The 23,200-nt window shown below is 43.0% G+C and overlaps 1 protein-coding gene across 1 annotated transcript in view; it reads right to left on the bottom strand.

Annotated features, from left to right (window-relative positions):
- Positions 1–22,895, bottom strand: part of LOC123756221 (glutamate receptor ionotropic, delta-2-like) — a 40,791-nt gene extending 17,896 nt beyond the window's left edge. The window contains exons 1-6 of the mRNA XM_045739302.2: positions 22,344–22,895; positions 21,742–21,878; positions 21,438–21,531; positions 21,047–21,202; positions 6,536–6,683; positions 6,068–6,219 (exon numbers count right to left, since the gene is read on the bottom strand). Coding sequence (XP_045595258.2) covers positions 6,068–6,219; positions 6,536–6,683; positions 21,047–21,202; positions 21,438–21,531; positions 21,742–21,878; positions 22,344–22,895 — 1,239 coding nt within the window. The remainder of the gene's footprint in view (positions 1–6,067; positions 6,220–6,535; positions 6,684–21,046; positions 21,203–21,437; positions 21,532–21,741; positions 21,879–22,343) is intronic.
- Positions 22,896–23,200: the final 305 nt, after the last annotated feature.

The raw sequence follows: 23,200 nt of genomic DNA, 5'->3' as shown, positions 1-23,200 counted from the left end.
TAATGATGGAGGAGTGGAGGGAGAGGCAGTAGTTTTTGTAGCAGATGGGCGAGAGAGGCAGTAGTAATGGTGGAGGAGGGGAGGGAGAGGCAACAGTAATAATGGAGGAGGGGAGGGAGAGGCATTAGTAATGATGGAGGAGTGGAGGGAGAGGCAGTAGTTGTTGTAGCAGATGGGCGAGAGAGGCAGTAGTAATGGTGGAGGAGGGGAGGGAGAGGCCGTAGTAATAATGGAGGAGGGGAGGGAGAGGCATTAGTAATGATGGAGGAGTGGAGGGAGAGGCAGTAGTTGTTGTGGAGGATGGGAGGGAGAGGCAGTAGTAAAGGAGGAGCAGGGGAGGGAGAGGCCGTAGTAATAGTGGAGGAGGGGAGGGAGAAGCAGTAGTTGTGGTGGAGGAGGGGAGGGAGAGGTAGTAATGGTGGAGGAGGGGAGAGAGACAGTAGTAATAGTGGAGGAGAGGAGGGAGAGGCAGTAGAGTTTTTGTTTTTTTATTTTTTTGTCAGGGATATTCCTGCGCGGGCCCTAAGCCTCTGGCTGGCCCACTAAGTGTTGCTTGTTTCTGTTTTACTTGGGCGGAGTATGAGTATTTATGACTCGTATGGTCGCTCTAGTAAGATTTTGTAATATGTGTTTAACAACTTCTTCTGCTCTGTTGAATCTAAGTTGAAATCTTAATGGGTTTGTAACTGTGCACTGTGTTATATAATGTTCTAGTGGTCTGTCGGGCATTTCTCCACAGTGTTGACATTTCCTCTCATCTTCCGGAACCTGTAAGCCTATTTCCCATGCACATGGGTGTCCAAGCCTGATGCGATGTAAGTGCACTTCTGTTGCTCTACTGCTCCCTTTCATCAAACTAAGTGGTTCGTAGTTGGTTGAATTCTTGTATCAACCCGCAGATCCTGATGTTGCAACTGCTGTGTTGTGGTCACTGTACATCTTTTGCATTGCTCTGTTTCTAATTACTTTCTTAATCTGTGATAGACTCAGTGGTATGTAAATGTCTACATTTCTTCTCTTAGTTGCAAGTTGTGCAGCTTCGTCTGCAATGTCATTTCCTCCTATTCCCACATGACTTGGCACCTAGTTGATAAGTACCCGACGGCCTTGTCGTTTGAGTGTTTGCATTATTGATATGACATTTGTGATCAGATGTATGTTATCACATATGTGTTCTTGTTGCAAGGTTTCAATGGCGGTTCTCGAATCTGTATGTACGATAACATGTTGTCGGTGTTGAGCAAGAGCATGTTCCAAAGCCTTTTGAATGGCTAGCATCTCTGTTTGTAAAGTCGAACACCCATTTGAGAGCCTCCAGCTATTTACAGAGTTTCCTGCTTTAACTGCAGCTCCGGTTTCTTGTCCCTGCTGGTTTACTGATCCATCTGTGAAGCAAGTGAAGCTGTCGGATGCCATGTTTGCTACTATATGCATCTGTGCAATGTTACGTAGCAGATGAGGATTTGTCTGGTTATTTTTTCCTTCAATAACCATAATCTTAAAGTCTGCTGGCGGAGATTCCCAAGGGGCTTGCATAACAAAGTCTGCATGTATTTCGTCGACACCCTTCTCAGTGACTGTGTTTGTTATATCGAATGTATTGATGGTGTTTATCGCACAATGGGTCCACCTGTTGCCATTGGAGGCTCTTCTGTCCAGAGTTAGTGCTCCAGTGATTATATCTTTAAGTGAACTGATTCTAGGTCTAGTCAATATCTTGGTCAGCATGCAGCGATCCCTTTTACCCTTATTTCAATCGACGTTAGCTTGGTTTCTAGTCTTAGGTTCAGTATTTTAGTCCATCTGGGAGCTCCTGTTATGATTCACAATGCATCGTTTTGAATAACCTCAACGTTTGCCCACTGACCAGGAGAAAGAGTGAGTAAGGCAGGCGCTGCATAATCAACTAGGGAACGAACGGCATGTATGTAAAACATTCCTAACACTTTGAGTCCCGCTCCTAATCGGGGCCCTGTGATTGCTCTCAATATATTTAGTAGTGATTTTGCTTTCTTCTTTAGATATTGGATTTGCTTGTTGAATGTCATTTTAGAATCTATCCACACTCCGAGATATTGATATTGTGTAACCCACTGAAGGTTAATGTCTTGAATGCGTAGGTGCAGTAGAGGTGGTGGAGGAGGGGGAGGGAGAGGCAGTAGTATAGGTAACGAGAGAAGGGAGAGGCAAAAATAATAGTGGAGGAGGGGAGGGAGAGGCAGTATTTATAGTGAAGGGGAAAGTAGAGGCAGTAGTAATGGTCAAGGAGGGGAGGGAGATGCAGTAATAATGGTGGAGGAGAAGAGAGAGAGGCATTAGTAAAGGTGGAGTAAGGGAGGGAAAGGCAGTAGTAATAGTGAAGGAGGGGAGGGAGAGGCAGTAGATGTGGTGGAGGAGGGGCTCGAGAGGTAGTAGATGTGGTGGAGGAGGGGAGGGACAGGTAGTAGATGTGTTGGAGGAGGGGAGGGAGAGCCAGTAATAATAATGGTGGTGGGGAGGGAGAGGCAGTAGTTGTGGTGGAGGAGGAGAGGGAGTGAAGTAATAATAATGGAGGAGAGGAGTGAGAGCCAGTAATAATTGTGGTGGAGGAGAGGGAGAGGCAGTAATAATAGTAGAGGACAGGAGGGAGAGGCAGTAGTAATAATAGAGGAGGGGAGTGAGAGACAGTATTAATAAAGGAGGGGAGGGAGAGGCAGTAGTAAAGGTGGAAGACAAGCGGGAGAGGCGAGTAATAACGGTGGAGGAAAGGGAGTGGCAGTAATAACGGTGGAGGAAAGGGAGAGGCAGTATTAATAGTGGAGGAAAGGAGGGAGAGGAAGTAGTAATGGTGGAGTAGGAGAGGGAGAGGCAGTAAAAATGGAGGAGGGGAGTGAGAGGCAGTAGAAATAGTAGACGAGGGGACTGAGAAGCAGTAGTAATTGTAGAGGAGGGGAGGGAAAGGCAGTAAAAATAATAAACTAATATATATATATATATATATATATATATATATATATATATATATATATATATATATATATATATATATATATATTTTGGTAGCAGTCTTTCCTGTAGACATATATTATTAAATATGACCGAAAAAGTAAGATTAATAATTCTAACACGAATTTTCTCAATCTTTCGTACGATTTATTTTCACTGTTGGAGGTAATTCAAAAATCAATTCTCCAAAATTCATTTTTATTTCTAGTCTGACGCGACATTTGAGCGCGTTTCGTAAAACTTATTACATTTTCAAAGACTTTAGTTAACACATACACAACTGAATAAAACTTAAACATCTCCGATTTTGTTTATATCTACATTTGAGTGAGGTGGATGGGGTGAGGTGGTATTTAATAAAGTATTAATTTCATCAACACAAGCCAGAACATGAAACAATGGGTATTGAATAGAAGTGATTGTAGAAAGCCTATTGGTCCATATTTCTTGATGCTTCTATATTGGAGAGGAGTCTTGAGGTGGATAGAATATAGTTGTGCATTAATTGGCTGTTGATTGCTGGTGTTGACTTCTTGATGTGTAATGCCTCGCAAACGTCAAGCCGCCTGCTATCGCTGTATCTATCGATGATTTCTGTGTTGTTTACTAGGATTTCTCTGGCGATGGTTTGGTTGTGGGAAGAGATTATATGTTCCTTAATGGAGCCCTGTTGCTTATGCATCGTTAAACGCCTAGAAAGAGATGTTGTTGTCTTGCCTATATACTGGGTTTTTTGGAGCTTACAGTCCCCAAGAGGGCATTTGAAGGCATAGACGACGTTAGTCTCTTTGAAAGCGTTCTGTTTTGAGTCTGGAGAGTTTCTCATGAGTAGGCTGGAAGGTTTTTCTGGTTTTATAGTAAATCGTCAGTTCTATCCTCTGATTTTTGTCTGTAGGGATAACGTTTCTATTAACAATATCTTTCAGGACCCTTTCCTCCGTTTTATGAGCTGTGGAAAAGAAGTTCCTGTAAAATAGTCTAATAGGGGGTATAGGTGTTGTGTTGGTTGTCTCTTCAGAGGTTGCATGGCGTTTCACTTTCCTTCTTATGATGTCTTCGACGAAATCTGGGCATAAACTGTCACGTTATGTCCAGACCGAGTGAGATGGCCCGGAAAGTAGAGTTGGAAATTCTGTTGGACAACATATTCGACCTCGAGACACAAAAGAAGGTCACTACCAAAGATACCTTACAAGCAGAACTTATTGCAGAAGGAGGAAAGAATCGAGGCAATTACAGAAGCACCATACTGTCCCCCGAGCTCAAAGCGGCAGCTAAAAGCCTTCGTGAGAACAAGGAGATAGTTGTCAGGAGAGGTGACAAGTCGCCTTGAAAGATATTGTTAATAGAAACGTTATCCCTATAGACAAAAATCAGAGGATACAACTGACGATTTACTATAAAACCAGAAAAACGGCCAGCCTACTCATGAGAAACTCTCCAGACACAAAACAGAACGCTTTAAAAGAGACTAACGTCGTCTATGCCTTCAAATGCCCTCTTGGGGACTGTAAGCTCCAAAAAACCCAGTATATAGGCAAGACAACAACATCTCTTTCTAGGCATTTAACGACGCATAAGCAACAGGGCTCCATTAAGGAACATATAATCTCTTCCCACAACCAAACCATCGCCAGAGAAATCCTAGTAAACAACACAGAAATCATCGATAGATACAGCGATAGCAGGCTGCTTGACGTTTGCGAGGCATTACACATCAAGAAGTCAACACCAGCAATCAACAGCCAATTAATGCACAACTATATTCTACCCACCTCAAGACTCCGCTCCAATATAGAAGCATCAAGAAATATGGACCAATAGGCTTTCTACAATCACTTCTATTCAATACCCATTGTTTCATGTTCTGGCTTGTGTTGATGAAATTAATACCTTATTAAATACCACCTCACCCCATCCACCTCACTCAAATGTAGATATAAACAAAATCGGAGATGTGTAAGTTCTATTCAGTTGTGTATGTGTTAAATAAAGTCTTTGAAAATGTAATAAGTTTTACGAAACGCGCTCAAGTGTCGCGTCAGACTAGAAATAAAAATGAATTTTGGAGAATTGATTTTTGAATTACCTCCAACAGTGAAAAGAAATGTACGAAAGATTGAGAAAATTCGTGTTAGAATTATTAATCTTACTTTTTCGGTCATATTTAATAATATATATATATATATATATATATATATATATATATATATATATATATATATATATATATATATATATATATATATATATATATATATATATATATATATTTATATATATATATATATATATATATATATATATATATATATATATATATATATATATATATATATATATATGTCGTACCTAGTAGCCAGAACGCACTTCTCAGCCTATTATGCAAGACCCGATTTGCCTAATAAGCCAAGTTTTCCTGAATTAATATATTTTCTCTATTTTTTTTCTTATGAAATGAAAAAGCTACCCATTTCATTATGTATGAGGTCCATTTTTTTTATTGAAGTTAAAATTAACGTAGATATATGACCGAACCTAACCAACCCTACCTAACCTATCTTTATAGGTTAGGTTAGGTTGGGTAGCCAAAAAAGTTAGGTTAGGTTAGGTTAGGTAGGTTAGGTAGTCGAAAAACAATTATTTCATGAAAACTTGGCTTATTAGGCAAATCGGGCCTTGCATAGTAGGCTGAGAAGTGCGTTCTGGCTACTAGGTACGACATATATATATATATATATATATATATATATATATATATATATATATATATATATATATATATATATATATATATATAAACTACTTTTATGCAACGTTTAAGGTTTCCACAAAGTCTTACATTTTGTTTAGCCAACATGGTGCAGTAAATTGTGGCAACCTATTTATGGCACCACACAATAACGTAGCTAATATGCGAAATCAAACGTTGCCACAGCTCTCAAAAACTTTCAAGGTATGTTGTTGTACCTAAAATTGTTTGCTGGGCACTAACACCTGAGGGAACACTAACTCTTGAGGGTACACTAGCACCTGAGGGTACACTAACACCAGAAGGTACAGAAATACTGTCAACAGCCACCCTTGAGTCATAGTATTGAGTGAAGTCGATGACGGAGGCGCGGGCGGCGGAGACATAGATGCTTGCGACGCCCACCTGGGCCTGTCCTCGCTGCAGCAGGCCCACCAGTCCGCTCCAGAGCCCACCTTCGCCCTCCTCTCCCCACAGTTCTCCTGCCCTCACACAAGACAACATCAACACAAATAATGGCAATCCTGCCCAAATGATTAGGAGCAGTACTAACAATAAACAAATCTCATGATAATATAGTTAATTATAGTAGTAGCAGTGAACTAATAAACAATATTATATACAAATTACAGTGAAAACCTTTCGAATATGAAACAAAAGTTTGGAAAAACGTACAAAACAAAACTGATTGTAAATCCCGAGAGATGCAGAGAGACAGCTTTATATAGTTGAATATTTAGATAAAAAAAGACACCAATAGACGTCAACATCTCTAGGCTCCAAGAAGTGATCACTGACCTTGTGCAGGTTGCACATACGTGACAGAGAAGTTATAGAAACGCGCCAAGGAGTGTACAACGTCAATATCTACGCCGTAAGGGGTGTCGGGCCTCCCAGCCTCTCCACGCTGGTAGAACACATTGGGTTCCCACTTAAAGGTTGCGACCTGCGGGGTGGGAGGACAGGTTAGGGCGACTCCCTCCCTCCCTTCAACACTTCTTGCATACATCAACTTATTGACTTGTTGGTATTTAACTTTTAGGACAATTTACTCACGCTCTCTTCTCTTCCCGTCTACATCCTCTCTCCCAACTGCCCCCCTTCACCCCCTCCGTTTCCCCCCCCCCCCCTCTTTCACCCCCCTCCATCTTTTGCCAACGTTTTCTCATTCCCTTTCTTCTCTCTTTCTCTTATTCTTATAAAATTTAATATTACGAAGACATGAATACTCTAAAAATCTAGTAAACAAATCTCAGATTTTTGCCTTCATGAAAATTGCAGGAGTCGCTACATATTCCGCTATTTCTTAAGGAGTGGCAATGGAACTGACACCCAATTGACCTTTGACACTCCCATAGGCAAAAATGGGTGAGCCTAGTTCCAAGCATCTAGCCTCTTTTGAACATACACATAGTAAAATAGAGACAGACGTTCTTTCTTATTAGTAGAGATAATACACCATTAGTGTTAGTAATGCTAATATTAAACTGCATAACTCAGTATTGGTATTCTTGACCAAAGATTATCTATACATAATACTAATAATAATAATAATAATAATAATAATAATAATAATAATAATAATAATAATAATAATAATAATAATAATAATAATAATTAATTGTGTCAGGGAATTGGCAGCCAGAGTGTGTTTAAATGTTAGGCTTATATCAAGGTTCCGCCCCAAGGTCGAATTACTGACCCCGACCAGGATGAAAGACTTCAACAAGTTGACTAACTCCTGAGTACCTACTTACTGGTAGGTGAACAGATGCATTAAATGATTGGAAAGGCACTCAACCACTTCTGTCCCACCCGGGATACAAACCCAGAATTATCGATTGTGAGTCGAGAACGAGTTTGACAATCCTACCGGGACCCTATGTTACATAATATCTAAGACGAGGCAACACCCCAAGTAGCTTGTTAATTGAATAAACCCAACACAGTGTAGAACACCTTACCTCGCCAACACAGTGTAGTACACCCAACCTCTCAAACACAGTATAGTTCACCCAGCTCACCAACACAGTGTAGTACACCCAACCTCTCAAACACAGTATAGTTCACCCAGTTCACCAACACAGTGTAGTACACCCAACCTCTCAAACACAGTATAGTTCACCCAGCTCCCCAACACAGTGTAGTACACCCAACCTCTCAAACACAGTATAGTTCACCCAGCTCCCCAACACAGTGTAGTACACCCAACCTCTCACACACAGTATAGTTCACCCAGCTCCCCAACACAGTGTAGTACACCCAACCTCTCAAACACAGTATAGTTCACCCAGCTCCCCAACACAGTGTAGTACACCCAACCTCGCCAACACAGTGTTGTACACCCAGCCTCACCAACACAGTGTTGTACACCCAGCCTCACCAACACAGTGTTGTACACCCAGCCTCGTGAACACAGTGTAGTACACCAGCCTCGTCAACACAGTGTAGTACACCCAGCCTCACCAACACAGTGTTGTACACCCAGCCTCGCCAATACAGTGTTGTACACCCAGCCTCACCAACACAGTGTTGTACACCCAGCCTCACCAACACAGTGTTGTACACCCAGCCTCACCAATACAGTGTAGTTCATCCAGCCTCCCCAACACAATGTAGTACACCCAACCTCGCCAACACAGTGTTGTACACCCAGCCTCACCAACACAGTGTAGTACACCCAGCCTCGTCAACACAGTGTAGTACACCCAGCCTCGTCAACACAGTGTAGTACACCCAGCCTCGTCAACACAGTGTAGTACACCCAGCCTCACCAACACAGTGTTGTACACCCAGCCTCACCAACACAGTGTTGTACACCCAGCCTCACCAACACAGTGTAGTACACCCAACCTCGCTAACACTGTTGTATACCCATCCTCGTCAACACAGTGTATTACACCAGCCTCGCCAACACAGTGTAATACACCCAACCTCGCTAACACTGTTGTATACCCATCCTCGTCAACACAGTGTAGTACACCAGCCTCGCCAACACAGTGTAGTACACCCAACCTCGCTAACACTGTTGTATACCCATCCTCGCCAACACAGTGTTGTACACCCAGCCTCGCCAACACAGTGTAGTACACTCAGCCTCGCCAACACAGTGTTTACACCCAGCCTCACCAAGACAGTGTAGTAAACCCAGCCTCGCTAATATAGTGTTGTACACAACCTCACTAGCACAGTGTAGTACGCCCAGCCTCGCCAACACATTGTAGTATACCCAGCCTCGCCAACACAGTGTAGTACACCTAGCCTCGCCAATATAGTGTTGTACATAACCTCACTAGCACAGTGTAGTACGCCCAGCCTCGCCCACACAGTGTAGTACGCCCAGCCTCGCCCACACAGTGTAGTACGCCCAGCCTCGCCAACACAGTGTAGTACGCCCAGCCTCGCCAACACAGTGTAGTACGCCCAGCCTCGCCAACACAGTGTAGTACACCTAGCCTCGCCAATATAGTGTTGTACATAACCTCACTAGCACAGTGTAGTACGCCCAGCCTCGCCAACACAGTGTAGTACACCCAGCCTCGCCAACACAGTGTTGTACACCCAGCCTCACCAACACAGTGTTGTACGCCCAGCCTCGCCAACACAGTGTTGTACGCCCAGCCTCGCCAACACAGTGTTGTACGCCCAGCCTCGCCAACACAGTGTTGTACACCCAGCCTCGCCAACACAGTGTAGTACACCTAGCCTCGCCAATATAGTGTTGTACATAACCTCACTAGCACAGTGTAGTACACCAAGCCTCGCCCACACAGTGTAGTATACCCAGCCTCGCCAACACAGTGTAGTACACCTAGCCTCGCCAATATAGTGTTGTACATAACCTCACTAGCACAGTGTAGTACGCCCAGCCTCGCCAACACAGTGTAGTACACCTAGCCTCGCCAATATAGTGTTGTACATAACCTCACTAGCACAGTGTAGTACACCAAGCCTCGCCCACACAGTGTAGTACGCCCAGCCTCGCTAACACAGTGTAGTACACCTAGCCTGGCCAATATAGTGTTGTACATAACCTCACTAGCACAGTGTAGTACGCCCAGCCTCGCCAACACAGTGTTGTAAAAAAGATATACTAGGGCATAGTAAGGTTATACTGATGGAACTCAGATCACAGTTATCACAAAGCGTATAACCACACTTAGCAAAGAAAATATACAGTGACTGACAGTAGAACCTTGTGTTAAATAGAAAATAACCAACTAAACCTGACCACGTGGAAGCATAGTGACTCGAGGCCTTTGTTTACATTTATGTCTCGTTATACTTGGACTCTAGGGAACAGTGATACAGTGAATAGTGAGGTTTAATAGAACAGAAATAAGGATCAGATGCATTATTAAACAATTTGGAGTGGCAACACTGGTGCAATATATGCTGGAAGCAGGAGGATGAGGAGTGCCCCGCTGTGAAACTTGCCTAGCTCTGTGTGTGTAAAGAGGGTGGTCTGGTAAATGCCTCTCTGAAGTCTTCAACATTGTGCATGGTTTACATAATATCATATCGTAGTCACTACTTTGCATTTCATTCAATAATAGCATAGTAATCTTAAATGGGACAAGTGGCAAGAACAAAGACTCATGACCTTATTTGGGCACTGGTGGCCACCCTGTTAATCCCTTAGACCTCCACACTCCTCACCCTACATTTCTACACTCCCTTCTCTCTCTCTCTTACGCAAACAGGGACGAGAACAAACACGCACACAATAACGAGTACACCCACACATCCAAATAGGAAGAGAACACTCATGCATCAATCTTTTTAAACTAAATGCATGCACTCTCACCAATATAAACACATGTGCACTCGCAACCACACACGCTCTTGCTCAGCATCAGATAATCTTACGAAGAGAAGATGGAAATGTATCAATGGAATGGACTGCCACTGTACATGCAACATTTGCAGAAATGCTTAGAAAGAGTTCAGAAGCAATGTCCACAGTGAAGGAAATAGCAATGAAAGGAGCTACCTGACAGGAAGCAGCAAGATGCACTAGTTAGCTTCTGAGAGAAAATGTTCAGTGGTAGCAGTAGGCATTAAAGAACAAGAAGGCTCCAATAAGACAGAACGGAAACATAAGGACAATGTGGCAGTGACAGAGATCCTAAAAGGATAACAGATGGAAGAGGTTGGACATAGTAAAAACATTTTCAGTCTTGGCTGGTACAACAAGGACAAACAAGGACAAGGTGTTTTACAAATGAGATCACGAAGGAGGAAATTCTACCAAGAAGGAGCCAACAGATAATGTGAGAGGGTGCAAGAAAGTATTCCTCCAGAGTGACATGACGATGGAAGAGAGAGCAATGGCAGCAGACGCAAGGAAGAAGCACAGGGAGAAAGGAGAGAAACGGGAATCCACAACCCCTAACACAACATTCCCGGAACGGAATTGGGTACTCCAAACCACCACCCCAGTAACCTCATAAGAGAGGACAACTCCCCCCTCCTCCCCATTCAAATCCCCCATACCCAGAACCTTTCTTGTCTCAATTCAAAGCTCATTCAGCCATTCCTTCACCCTCACCCCATACCCTTCCTGTCCCCCCTTCCTCCTTCCCCCCTGTTATGAAACCTAGTATCCTCATGAGGTAGGTGCCTTGCAAAAGTTAATCCACCAACCTTACTGGAGGTAGGAGTCAGGGGAAGGAAGTAACTAAGCAAACATCAGTCAATTAAAACTAGAAGAGAATGAAAGCAGAGAACAAGCATCTTGTGAAAACAAAGTAAGATGTCGACATTATGGAGGTTGTAAAGGAGCACTTGAGATGCGAGAGTCGTCGAGGATAGACATACATTGGAGCCCTCCTGAGAAGGAAGATTATAGTTCTCGGTTAAGTGCTTGAATTAGAGGCTACATGTACAACGTGCTGAGGAATCTGCTGAGGGTGACGTGCAACGTTTCACAGTGATTGTTAACGATAATAGAGGCGGCCTAAAGCCTATTAAGGTGGTCGTGACCTGTGTGGACCTACTGTAAGATATCTTTTGAGTGGATGAAATTGAGCAGGTGTTTCTGTGTGAAACCTGCCAGGTGACTCTGTATACTCAAGTCACATACTTGCAAGCAACACATGCTTGCTTGCCTGAGGTCAGTGAGCGACTGAGGTAAGAGGAGCTCTGGCACCCCTTCCCCTCGGAGGAGGATTTCTGTGTGGACTCATCCAGCTTGGGGGAGTACCCATCTCTGTAAGACCACCCAGGAGTGGGACGTCGGCTGGAGAGGTTTAATGTTTACATGTATATTTGTTATTTATGTTTTGATAAGAGAATAAATTAATATTGTATGGTAATGGAATTACAGGTTTGTGTGGGGAGAATTTTGCCGAGAAGCTTCGTGCCAGGTGAAGATTATGTGGGAGTCGAACTTAAAGTGTGGATAACTTCAAGTTGTAGAGAACTTCAAGTGTGGAGTTGAACTTAAAGTATAGAGTGGAACTTCAGTGGTAGAGTGGAACTTCGAGTGTAGTTGTGCTACACGTTTTCTGGTGAAGTCATATAGAACTTCACAGGCATTGAGTGGGTCTTCAAGTAGCACCAAATATTGAAGCGACTGCAGGAGAGTACTCACCTGATTTTGAGTACCCAGAGACAGATGTTCTTAGTGGTGGGCCTCAGGACGTAGAACAGAGAACTGAATGGACATCATGATATGTTTGAAGAAGTGCTTGAATACATATGGCATAAGTGATGCAATGTAAGGTGAGAGATGATTATTTTTCTTGTTGGAGATATTTTATATGCAAGTTACCCAGTCATAAGCAATGAGAAGGCAAAAGGCTGAGGGCGAAAATTGAACAGCAGCCTAGTGCAGTTTATTTGGTGAAGAACTGATATTATATAAGGGATTGCTAGTTTGTAGAATCCTAAGTACTGTAATATTATATATATTCGTTCAGTGAACTTTTATGGAATAAATGTCTTTAGACAACTTATTTTTGCTCTTATCCTGTGAGGATTTCCTGGAAAAGAAAGATACAGCAGCAAATTGGATGAGATCGGACAGTAATATCATGAAGGGGAATTAGAAGATCATCCCAAAACAAGGAGAGTGTGGGTGAGTGATGGCGGCTCGACAAGAGTGTTTCATGACAAGTAGGCCAAATAGGAGCCGTTTCCCCAAGTAAAGGTGACATTGAACCTCTCTTCATGATAGGACAATTTCAGGGTGATCCTTCAATATGTACTCCAGTGTCCATTACTGGTTGATAAACGACAGCAGCAGTAAGTAGTAGTTGCCGTGGTTAGTATTTTATTATCAGGGTAGTGGGAGGCGTCTCTGCTCGTTAGAAGATATGTAAAGTGTAAGTTCAGTTTTAAAAAACTCTACCCCAGATACCCATCACCCCATACCCAATTGCCCCCCCCCCCTTGGCCCTCACCAAGGGCCACTTTACCCTTCCTCTCCAACCCTCCCTTTACACCTCCTCTCCAACCCTCCCTTTACCACTCCTCTCCAGCCCCATACCCCCCTCTGACCCCTACCCTTGACCCAATACCCTCCTTGCCCCCCCCCCCTTACACCTCATCCAATATTCTCCCTGTACACCATCCCTCCTTACCCCATGCCCTCTCTGTCCCCCCCTCCCCATGAAAACCAACCCCTCACCCCAGATTCCTCTGAGACCCTGTTAACCAACTCACAAGTCTCCACACCTTTGGAACGATTTCATCCATCAACAGAAAGACCATTAAGAAAAGGAAACATTAATGGACAGGAGAAAGTAAGCTTCAAGACAATGTACACAAATATAGATGGGATCACAAATAAATTAGCACTCACAAGAACAAAGCTAACGAAAACCATAACAAATGCAGTGTTTCTACAGGAATAATTGCAGTTAAGAAAGAGAGGTAAGGATGAGGTGGAAGTGGATTAGCTCTGCTGATAAGAATAGTCTAGAGGTTATCCAGGGCTGTGAAGGTTTCAGTGACTACATAACAGGTAACATAACAATTGGGGGGACAAAATTTATAGTTGTAGTCATATATAACCCCCACCAAATGACAGAAGACCCAGACAGGAATATAACAGAAATAACATGGCTACCAATAGTATAATAGAGAGAGCAGCTTCTATCGCTAGCAGGAACGGGTCCAGACTGCTAATAATGGGAGACTTCAACCACAGGAAGATAGATTGGCAGAACAAAGATCCACATGGAGGACCAGACATATGGAGGGCTAAGCTGCTGGACGTGGCAACAAGAAACTTTCTAAGCCAACATGTCAAGGGACCGACAAGAATGAGAGGAGAAGACGAACCAGCAATGCTTGATCTGAAATTCACCCTGAATAAGTCGGATATAAGGGAAGTTAAGTTGGAAGCCCACTTGGGAATGAGTGTTCACAGTTTTACTGATATTAGAGTACCTGGTAATCTAGGAGTAATCTTCCCAAAAAAGAACTGGAAAACAAGGGGCTTATGTATCACAAGGTAAATTATGAGGAGATGAGAAAATTCCTAAGAGAAATTCCATGGAACACAGAACTCAGATACGAAGACTGTACAAGACATGATGGACTATGTCACCCAAAAGTGTCAGGAGGCGGTAAACAGGTTTATCCAGGCCCAAAAGAGAAAAACTAAGAAGCAAAAGAAGAATCCGTGGTTTAATAGGGCATGTATGGAAACAAAGGAAAGGAACAAAAGAGCATTGGAGGAAGTTCCGAAATAACAGAACACCAGAAAGCTGAGAGAGATACCAAAGAGCCAGGAATGAATAATTCGGTGTGAGAAGAGAAGCAGAGAGACAGTATGAAAATGAAAAAAACAAATTAAGCCAAGACCGAAACAAAACTGCCCCACTGTCACATCAGGAGGAAAACAACAGTGAAAGAACAGGTGATGAAACTTGGAACAGGTGAGGACAGCTACACAGAGGTGTGTAAAGAACTCATCAAAAAATTCCATGTCTTCACAATAGAAGGAAGTGAAGTCACTGAGCTTTGAGAGGTAGCAGTAATCCAGGTGGCCTTGGAAGGGTACGAAATTTCCCAGAGATGAGGTTAAGAGGCATCTGTTGGATCTGGACGTGAGAAAGGCTGTTGGTCCGGACGGAATCTCACAGTGGATACTGAAAGAGTGTGCAGAAGTACTTTGCTTGTCACTCTCCATGGTGTACAGTAGGTCACTGGAGACGGGATACTTACAAGAAATTTGGAAGACGGCTAATGTATAGTATACATTATACAAACAGTATACAAACACCCAGTATACAAACAGGGTGACAGAAAAGAGGCACTGAACTACAGGCCAGTGTCCTTAATTTGTATACCATGCAAGGTAACGGAGAAGATCGTGAGGAAAACCAAGTAGCTCATCTGGAGAGAAGGGACTTCATGACAACCCATCAACATGGGTTCAGGGATAATAAATCTTGTGTCATTAGTTAAATAGAGTTCTACAATAAGGTGACAAAGATTAAGCAAGAAAGAAAAGGTTGGGTAGAGTGCATTTTCTTGAAGTGTCAGAAAGCTTTTGACACAGTACCCCATAAAAGGCTGGTGTATAAGTTGGAGAAACAGACCGAAGTAACTGGTTATGTGCTCAAGTCGATATTTGAATACCTTCGCAATAGGAAGCAGAGAGTTACTGTAAGGGGTATTTATTTTATTATTATTATTTTCTACCACAGACGTGGCCACACATTTACAATGCTAACTAGCATATATACATTTTCTTCTGTCCTCCATGGACAGGGTGAAAGATTTGTCAAACATACAGTTAAGAGATTTATTGAACAACCACAGAAGATGATCGTAGTGCTTTTAAAATGTTAGGCTAAGCTACATACGTAAATACATAGATACACAGATTTATGAATGCATTAATGTGAATTTATAATGGTGAAATTTAATTCTGATCAGCTTTATACTTTATACACATACGTACACACATACATACATACATACATACATACATACATACATACATACATACATACATACATACATACATACATACATACATACATACATATATATATACACATTCATACACATATATTTGTCTCTTTTACTCTGACAGGGTGAGATAGCTGACAAGAGAAACTAGTGTGCAATTAAGAACTTAACCACTGAAGATGATTAAGATGCTTTTACAAGCTCATGTTATAAAGTTACATTACATGGTTAATCTAGGGTACAAGTCCTATATATCATCAAGGGTTCCAGTACTCACATAGTAGTTACAGAGTTCAGCATACCTCAGCCCAGGAGGACGAAAGTCAGACAATATGGGACATTCTACAATATAATGTTCAAGAGAGTGCATGTTTTCTCTTTCACAAAGTTGACACATTGTGTACTCGACATTTGGGTTTTGAGAAAGCTGTCAGATACGTCTATATCCCAGGCGTATTCTGGCAACTATGACAACACATTGCCGGGTTCTTGCTCTATTAGTCCCATATGTGAATGTCTCCTCACGATATCAATCATAATATTTAATGCTACAACTTTCAGGTCTTTGTGAATTTGTTAGGTCGGTGAGATCTTCATTAGATATTTGTTTAAGTATTCTCTTTGTCACTGCTAGTGAAACACCCATATCAATTTCTACTACTGGTTTTCTGCAAGCTGTCTTTGCAAGCATATCAACAGTGTCATGCCTTGAGATGCCAACATGTGATGGTATCCATAGGAATTTAATTACAAATCTGTTTTCTTTAGCAGCTAAAGCATTCATTCGAATATCACTGTAGGGGATGAGACCTCAGATTGGCAAGGACCAAAGAACTGAAGCTCAAACCACGCAAGCACAACTAGGTGAGTACAGTGTTGTACACCCACTCTCTCAATCACAGCGTCCCAACACTGTAGTACATCCAGACTCCCCAACACAGTGTAGTACACCCAGACTCCCAAAACTATAGTACACCCAGACTCCCAATACGGTGTAGTACACCCAGACTCCCAACACTGTAGTACACCCAGACTCCCAATACGGTGTAGTACACCCAGACTCCCAACACTGTAGTACACCCAGACTCCCAACACAGTGTTGTACACCCAGACTCCCAACACAGTGTTGTACACCCACTCTCCCAATCACAGCGTAGTACACCCAGACTTCCAACACTGTAGTACACCCAGACTCCCAACACAGTGTTGCAAGCATACACCCAGACTCCCAACAGAGTGTAGTACACCCAGACTCCCCAACAGAGTATAGTACACACAGACTCCCAACAGAGTATAGTACACCCAGACTCCCAACAGAGTATAGTACACCCAGACTCCCAACACAGTGTTGCAAGCATACACCCAGACTCCCAACACAGTGTAGTACACCCAGACTCCCCAACAGAGTATAGTACACACAGACTCCCAACAGAGTATAGTACACCCAGACTCCCAACAGAGTGTAGTACACCCAGACTCCCCAACAGAGTATAGTACACACAGACTCCCAACAGAGTATAGTACACCCAGACTCCCCAACAGAGTATAGTACACACAGACTCCCAACAGAGTATAGTACACCCAGACTCCCAACACAGTGTTGCAAGCATACACCCAGACTCCCCAACAGAGTATAGTACACCCAGACTCCCAACAGAGTGTAGTACACCCAGACTCCCAACAGAGTATAGTACACCCAGACTCCCAACAGAGTGTAGTACACCCAGACTCCCAACAGAGTGTAGTACACCCAGACTCCCCAACAGAGTATAGTACACACAGACTCCCAACAGAGTGTAGTACACCCAGACTCCCAACACAGTGTAGTACACCCAGACTCCCAACAGAGTGTAGTACACCCAGACTCCCCAACAGAGTATAGTACACACAGACTCCCAACAGAGTGTAGTACACCCAGACTCCCAACAGAGTATAGTACACCCAGACTCCCAACAGAGTGTAGTACACCCAGACTCCCAACAGAGTGTAGTACACCCAGACTCCCAACACAGTGTAGTACACCCAGACTCCCAACAGAGTGTAGTACACCCAGACTCCCCAACAGAGTGTAGTACACCCAGACTCCCAACAGAGTGTAGTACACCCAGACTCCCAACAAAGTGTAGTACACCCAGACTCCCAACAAAGTGTAGTACACCCAGTCTGCTAAACACATCATTGAACACCCAGTATACCCAGACTCCCAACACAGTGTAGTACACCGAGTCTCTCCCACACAGTGTAGTACACCCAGACTTGCTAACACAGTCTAGTACATCCAGACTCCCCAACGAAGTGTAGTACACCCAGTCTCCCAACAACACAGTGTAGTACACCCAGACTCCCGAACACAGTATAATGTACTGTGTACACAGAATGTATAATGTACACAGAAGCATATAATGAAACTGGAAAAGGTTCAGAGGTTTGCAACGAGACTCGTCCCAGAGCTACGAGGGATGGGGTATGAAGAGCGCCTGAGGGAACTGTGCCTTACGACACTAGAAAGAAGAAGGGAGAGGGGGGACATGATAGGAACGTATAAGATACTCAGAGGAATTGACAGAGTGGACATAGACGAAATGTTCACACGGAATAGTAACAGAACGAGAGGACATGGATGGAAGCTTGAAACTCAGATGAGTCACAGAGATGTAAGGAAGTTTTCTTTTAGCGTGAGAGTAGTGGGGAAATGGAATGCACTTCAGGAACAGGTTGTGGAAGCAAATACTATTCATAATTTTAAAACCAGGTATGATAGGGAAATGGGACAGGAGTCATTGCTGTAAACAACCGATGCTCGAAAGGCGGGATCCAAGAGTCAATGCTCGATCCTGCAAGCACATATAGGTGAGTACAGTGCAGTATACCCAGACTCCCAACACTATGTAGAACACCCAGACTCCCAGCACAGTGTAGTACACCCAGACTCCCAGCACAGTGTAGTACACCCAGACTCCCAACACAGTGTAGTACACCCAGACTCCCCAACACAAAGTAGTACACCCAGTCTCCTCAACACAGTGTAGTACACCCAGTCTCTCCAACACAGAAATACCATAGGAGACAGAGCTCAGAGAATTGTCTGTACAAGGAATGATGGACTACATCACCCAGAAGTGTCAGGAGACAAAAGACAGGTTATCGCGGCCCAGAAGGAAAAATCGAAAGCAAAAGAGGGATCAGTGGTTCAATCTGGCATATAAGGATGCTAGGCAGTTAAGTACAGGGGCATGGAGGAACTACATAAATAACAGAATACCAGAGAGTAGAGAGAGAGATACCGGAGGACCAGAAATGGGTACCTCAGTGTGAAGAGAGAGGCAGAGGCAGTTTGAAAATGACAGCAAATAAAGTAAAGACCCAACCAAAACTGCCATACAGCCACTTCAGGAGGAAGCCAACAGTGAAAGAACGGGTGATGATGCTGAAAAAGGGAGTAGATAGGTACACAGAGAAGGATAAAGATTTTGTGAAGAACTCAACAAGATATTTCTGGAGTTCTTCTCAATAGAGCAAGGAGAAGTCCCTGAACTAAGAAGGGTGGCGATAAACCAAGCAGCCTTGCAAGATATTGAAATTACCAGAGATGAGGTTAGGAGGTATCTGCTAGTTTTAGACATGACTAAGCCTGTTGGACCTGATGAAATCTCCCCTTTGATGCTAAACGAGGGGCAGAAGCACTTCGCATGCCACTCTTTATTGTGTATAACAAGTCACTGAGAACAAGATACCTACCATAATGTTGGAAGACAGTTAACGTAGTCCCAATAAACAAAAAGAATGATAGGCAGCAGTCCATAAACTATAGACCGGTGTCCTTATTTCGTATACCATGCAAGCTGATGAAGAAGATTGTGAGGAAAAGGCAGGTAACACATCTGGAGAGAAGGTACTTTGTAACACACCACCAGCATGGGTTCAGGGATGGTAAATCACGTCTCACAGATTTAAATGAATTCTATGACCAAGCAACAATCATTAAGCAAGAAAGAGAAGGGTGAGCAGACTGCATTTTCTTGGACTGTCAGAAATCTTTTGACAAAGTTCCCCATGGGAGACTGTTGCATAAGTTAGAGAAACAGACTGGAAAAACTGGTAAGGTGTTCCAATGGATAAGGGAGTACCTAAAGAGCAGGAAGCTGAGAGTTACTGTGAGGGATGAAACCTCAGAATGGAGTGCTGGTCCTAGAGGAGCCCCACAGGCTTCTTTACTCGATCCTATCTTGTTTCTTATATATGTGAATGATCTTCCAGAAGGTATAGACTCATTCTTCTCAAAGTTTGATGATGATGCTTAAATTATGAGAAGGATTATGACAGAGGAGGACAGCAAGAGGCTACAAGATGACCTGGACTAACTGAAGGAAAGGTCCAACAAATGGCTACTAGAGTTTAACTCGAACAAGTGAAAAGTGATGAAAATAGAGGTTGGGAGCAAAAGGCCAAAAACAAAGTACTAGCTGAAAGAAGTATCCTTCAGGAATGAGGAAGAGATAAAGAAGATGTGGGGTTTATATCACACCAGATCTATCGCTTGAATCCCACATCAAAAGGGTAACATCAGCGGTATATGCAAGGCTGGCCAAACATAAGAACAGCTTTCAGAAACTTGTGTAAGAAATCATTCAGAACTAATTCAGAACCTTAAACTTGTGTAAGAAATAATTCAGAATCTTGTATACCTCATATGTCAGACCAATACTGGAGTATATCTAGTCAAACACAAATTAAGATGGAAAAGGTTTATAGGTATACCACCAGGCTGTCCCCGAGCTGAGGGGTATCATCTACGATGAAAGATTACTGGAACTAACCCTCACGAAACTGGAAGACAGAATAGTTACAGGAGATATGATCACAACCTATAACTTTCTAAGAGGAATCGACTGGATAAAGATACTATATTTTGCACAGGTGGTACGCGAACAAGTGGACACAGGTGGAAACTTAGTACTCAAATGAGCCACAGGGACGTTAGAAAGAGCTTTTTCAGTGTCAGAATAGTTAACAGATGGAATGCATTAGGCAGTTATGTGGTGGAGGCCGATTTTAAACACACTTTCAAATGTAGATGTGACAGAACCTAATTGGCTCAGGAATCTGTACTCCAGTTGATTAACACTTGAGAGGCGGGACCAAAGAGCCGAAGCTCAACCACTGCAAGCAGAACAAAGTGAGTACAACTAAGTAAGTACAGTGTAGTATACCCATTTTCCCCTAACACACAATGTATTACACCCAGATTCTCCAACATTTTATATTAGATTAATACTGCCAATAATTTGTTGCTACTCTCTTATATTAGTCCTTATATACTTATATGTTACCATTACGGTATAATATTGTTGGTATTAGCTTGGTGTTACTCTGTCTCACCTGGAGGAGGAGGCCATGCAGATGAGTCTGGGGAGGTGGGTAAAGATTGTGTAAGTGGCTGCTGGAGTTTCCCCCCTTCCAGGTGGTGAGACGTCGTACACCCACACCCCCGTACACCTTGCCCCCAAACAAAGCCCACTCACCAGGCGACCCTAACTGTGGAGGCAAAGAAGGGTCGGGGGGGTTGGGGGATTGGGAAGGAAAGTAAGAATTGCCAGCGTTATGTATTTATTAACATGTACGTATGTAACAAATATAGTTGTAGGATGTAGTGGGTGAAAGTCAGTACAGTAAACAACCGACAATTTAGCTAGAAAGGTGAGGTCAAGAGCTAATAGCTGGATCCTACAGGCACAAATGGTAAATACAAATAGTAAATGCATCCACCCACCTGGACGAGGGCCAGTACGTGCTCGGTGTTCCTGACCTTGGTTGACAACATGAGGTGATCCAGGTCGCTCTCCGAGGCCGCCAACACCACGTATCTGTAGTGAAGGTCAAACTGATGATGGTTTGTGACTAATGCTGGTCGACCAGTTTATTTGGGTAGTTCAGTTAGTCGTGGATGTGGCCTAAATGGTCGTACTCTTCATGTAGATTGTAATTTAGATAGTTTACCTGGTGTTGGTGGGTGGCGTATTTTGTGGTTAGTGAAGGTGGTGAAGAAGGTGCAAGTGGTTTAGGTAATCCTGTACCTTCCCTGGTAGTCCCAGGCGTCGAGGTGAATGTTGGTGAAATTGTCGAGGTGTTGGAGAAGGAGGAGATAGCCTCTACATCTTGACGACGACCACAACACCTGCTGCAGGTCATCTGGACGCCTCACCTCCCACACCTGTAACACAAACCTTAAAGGAAAGGCTTGTCCGATTTTAATAAAATAAAAATATTTTTGCCTCAACGGCGCCAAATATGCCTCTTCAAGGTGTCTGGTATCGAAAATGAAATTGCATAAACAGAAGAGCACTTTGTGCATTTATCAAAGTTCGGTGGAAAGAGGAATACTGTCTTTCTGAAGGTTAGTCCTCAGAACCAGAGGAGGTTGGTTGCATTAATATTACTAATAAATTATTATTATTATTATTATCAAAATAAGATCATTATTAGGAGCATGTGCAGAGCCAGTAAGACTATATGAGACTTGAAAGGGACATGAGAACAGAGTAGGAGCTGCCGTATTTGGACCATCTAGGATCAAACCCAGACTCTGCAAGAAGCGGGACCGTCACTGTTGCCACTAGTTTAAGTGGATGTACTATTATTACCAAGTGACAAAGTAATTTACATGAATTCCGCTCACCTGCAAGACAACAGGAAGATGGACAATGTGATGGAAGATGGAGTGATAGTGATGCTCGTAGACCAACACAAGGTCACACTCCATCATCTCCTGCTCCACTATCTTCATCACCAGCTGTCCTAAGGACTCCAGAGTCTCCTCCACTACTGGACTATTGCCGCAGGGACCTCCAAGGCTCGTCCGGTATGTAACATGGTCGTCTTCTGATTTGATAATACCGCTCACAAAGATTCCAATGTGCAAGGCTGAGAGTCCTTTTGAAGTCTTATTTTGGAACATTATCCTTTTCTTAGAACTAGTAACAATGGGTTCATTTTGTGGCCCGATGGCAGAGACATTCTGAAGACCAAGTACTGAAACCTCGACTGGTTTCTGGGTGCTGGGAACAAAACGTTTACTCTCTTCCCGTGGTCGGACAGGTGGAGGCTGTGAGACCTCGTTGGGGACACCTTCATCAGGACGACCCCAGCTACCTCGGGTGCCCCAGCTGCCCTGGGAGTCAGCACTTCTCACCACAACCAATACAAACAACCACCAGCTCGCCTCCATCATTGTCTATCTGAAATACAATGCACAGTGGTATATTATATATAAATGCCTCGTATTTCGCTGACACAATATTGTTCTTATAAATTCAAAGTTTAGATCTTTAAAGCATAATTTGCGAGGTTAAAAATATCTATTAATATAGTTATATAAGTCAAATGAGCCACAAGTTTATTTTGAGCCTTTGAATTTGATATATTATATCCTGACGAACAGTTAACAACGATGAAATAAAACAGAGAAAAGACTTCATAATATATGTGATGCAGGAATAAAGATTTTTCAGAATATAGCTCATCAACCTTATATCC

The sequence above is a fragment of the Procambarus clarkii genome, chromosome 36 (genome assembly GCF_040958095.1).
Source record: "Procambarus clarkii isolate CNS0578487 chromosome 36, FALCON_Pclarkii_2.0, whole genome shotgun sequence".
NCBI lineage: Eukaryota > Metazoa > Arthropoda > Malacostraca > Decapoda > Cambaridae > Procambarus > Procambarus clarkii.
Note: the sequence above shows the minus strand (reverse complement) of the source record. Positions and strands in the feature narration are given on the sequence as shown.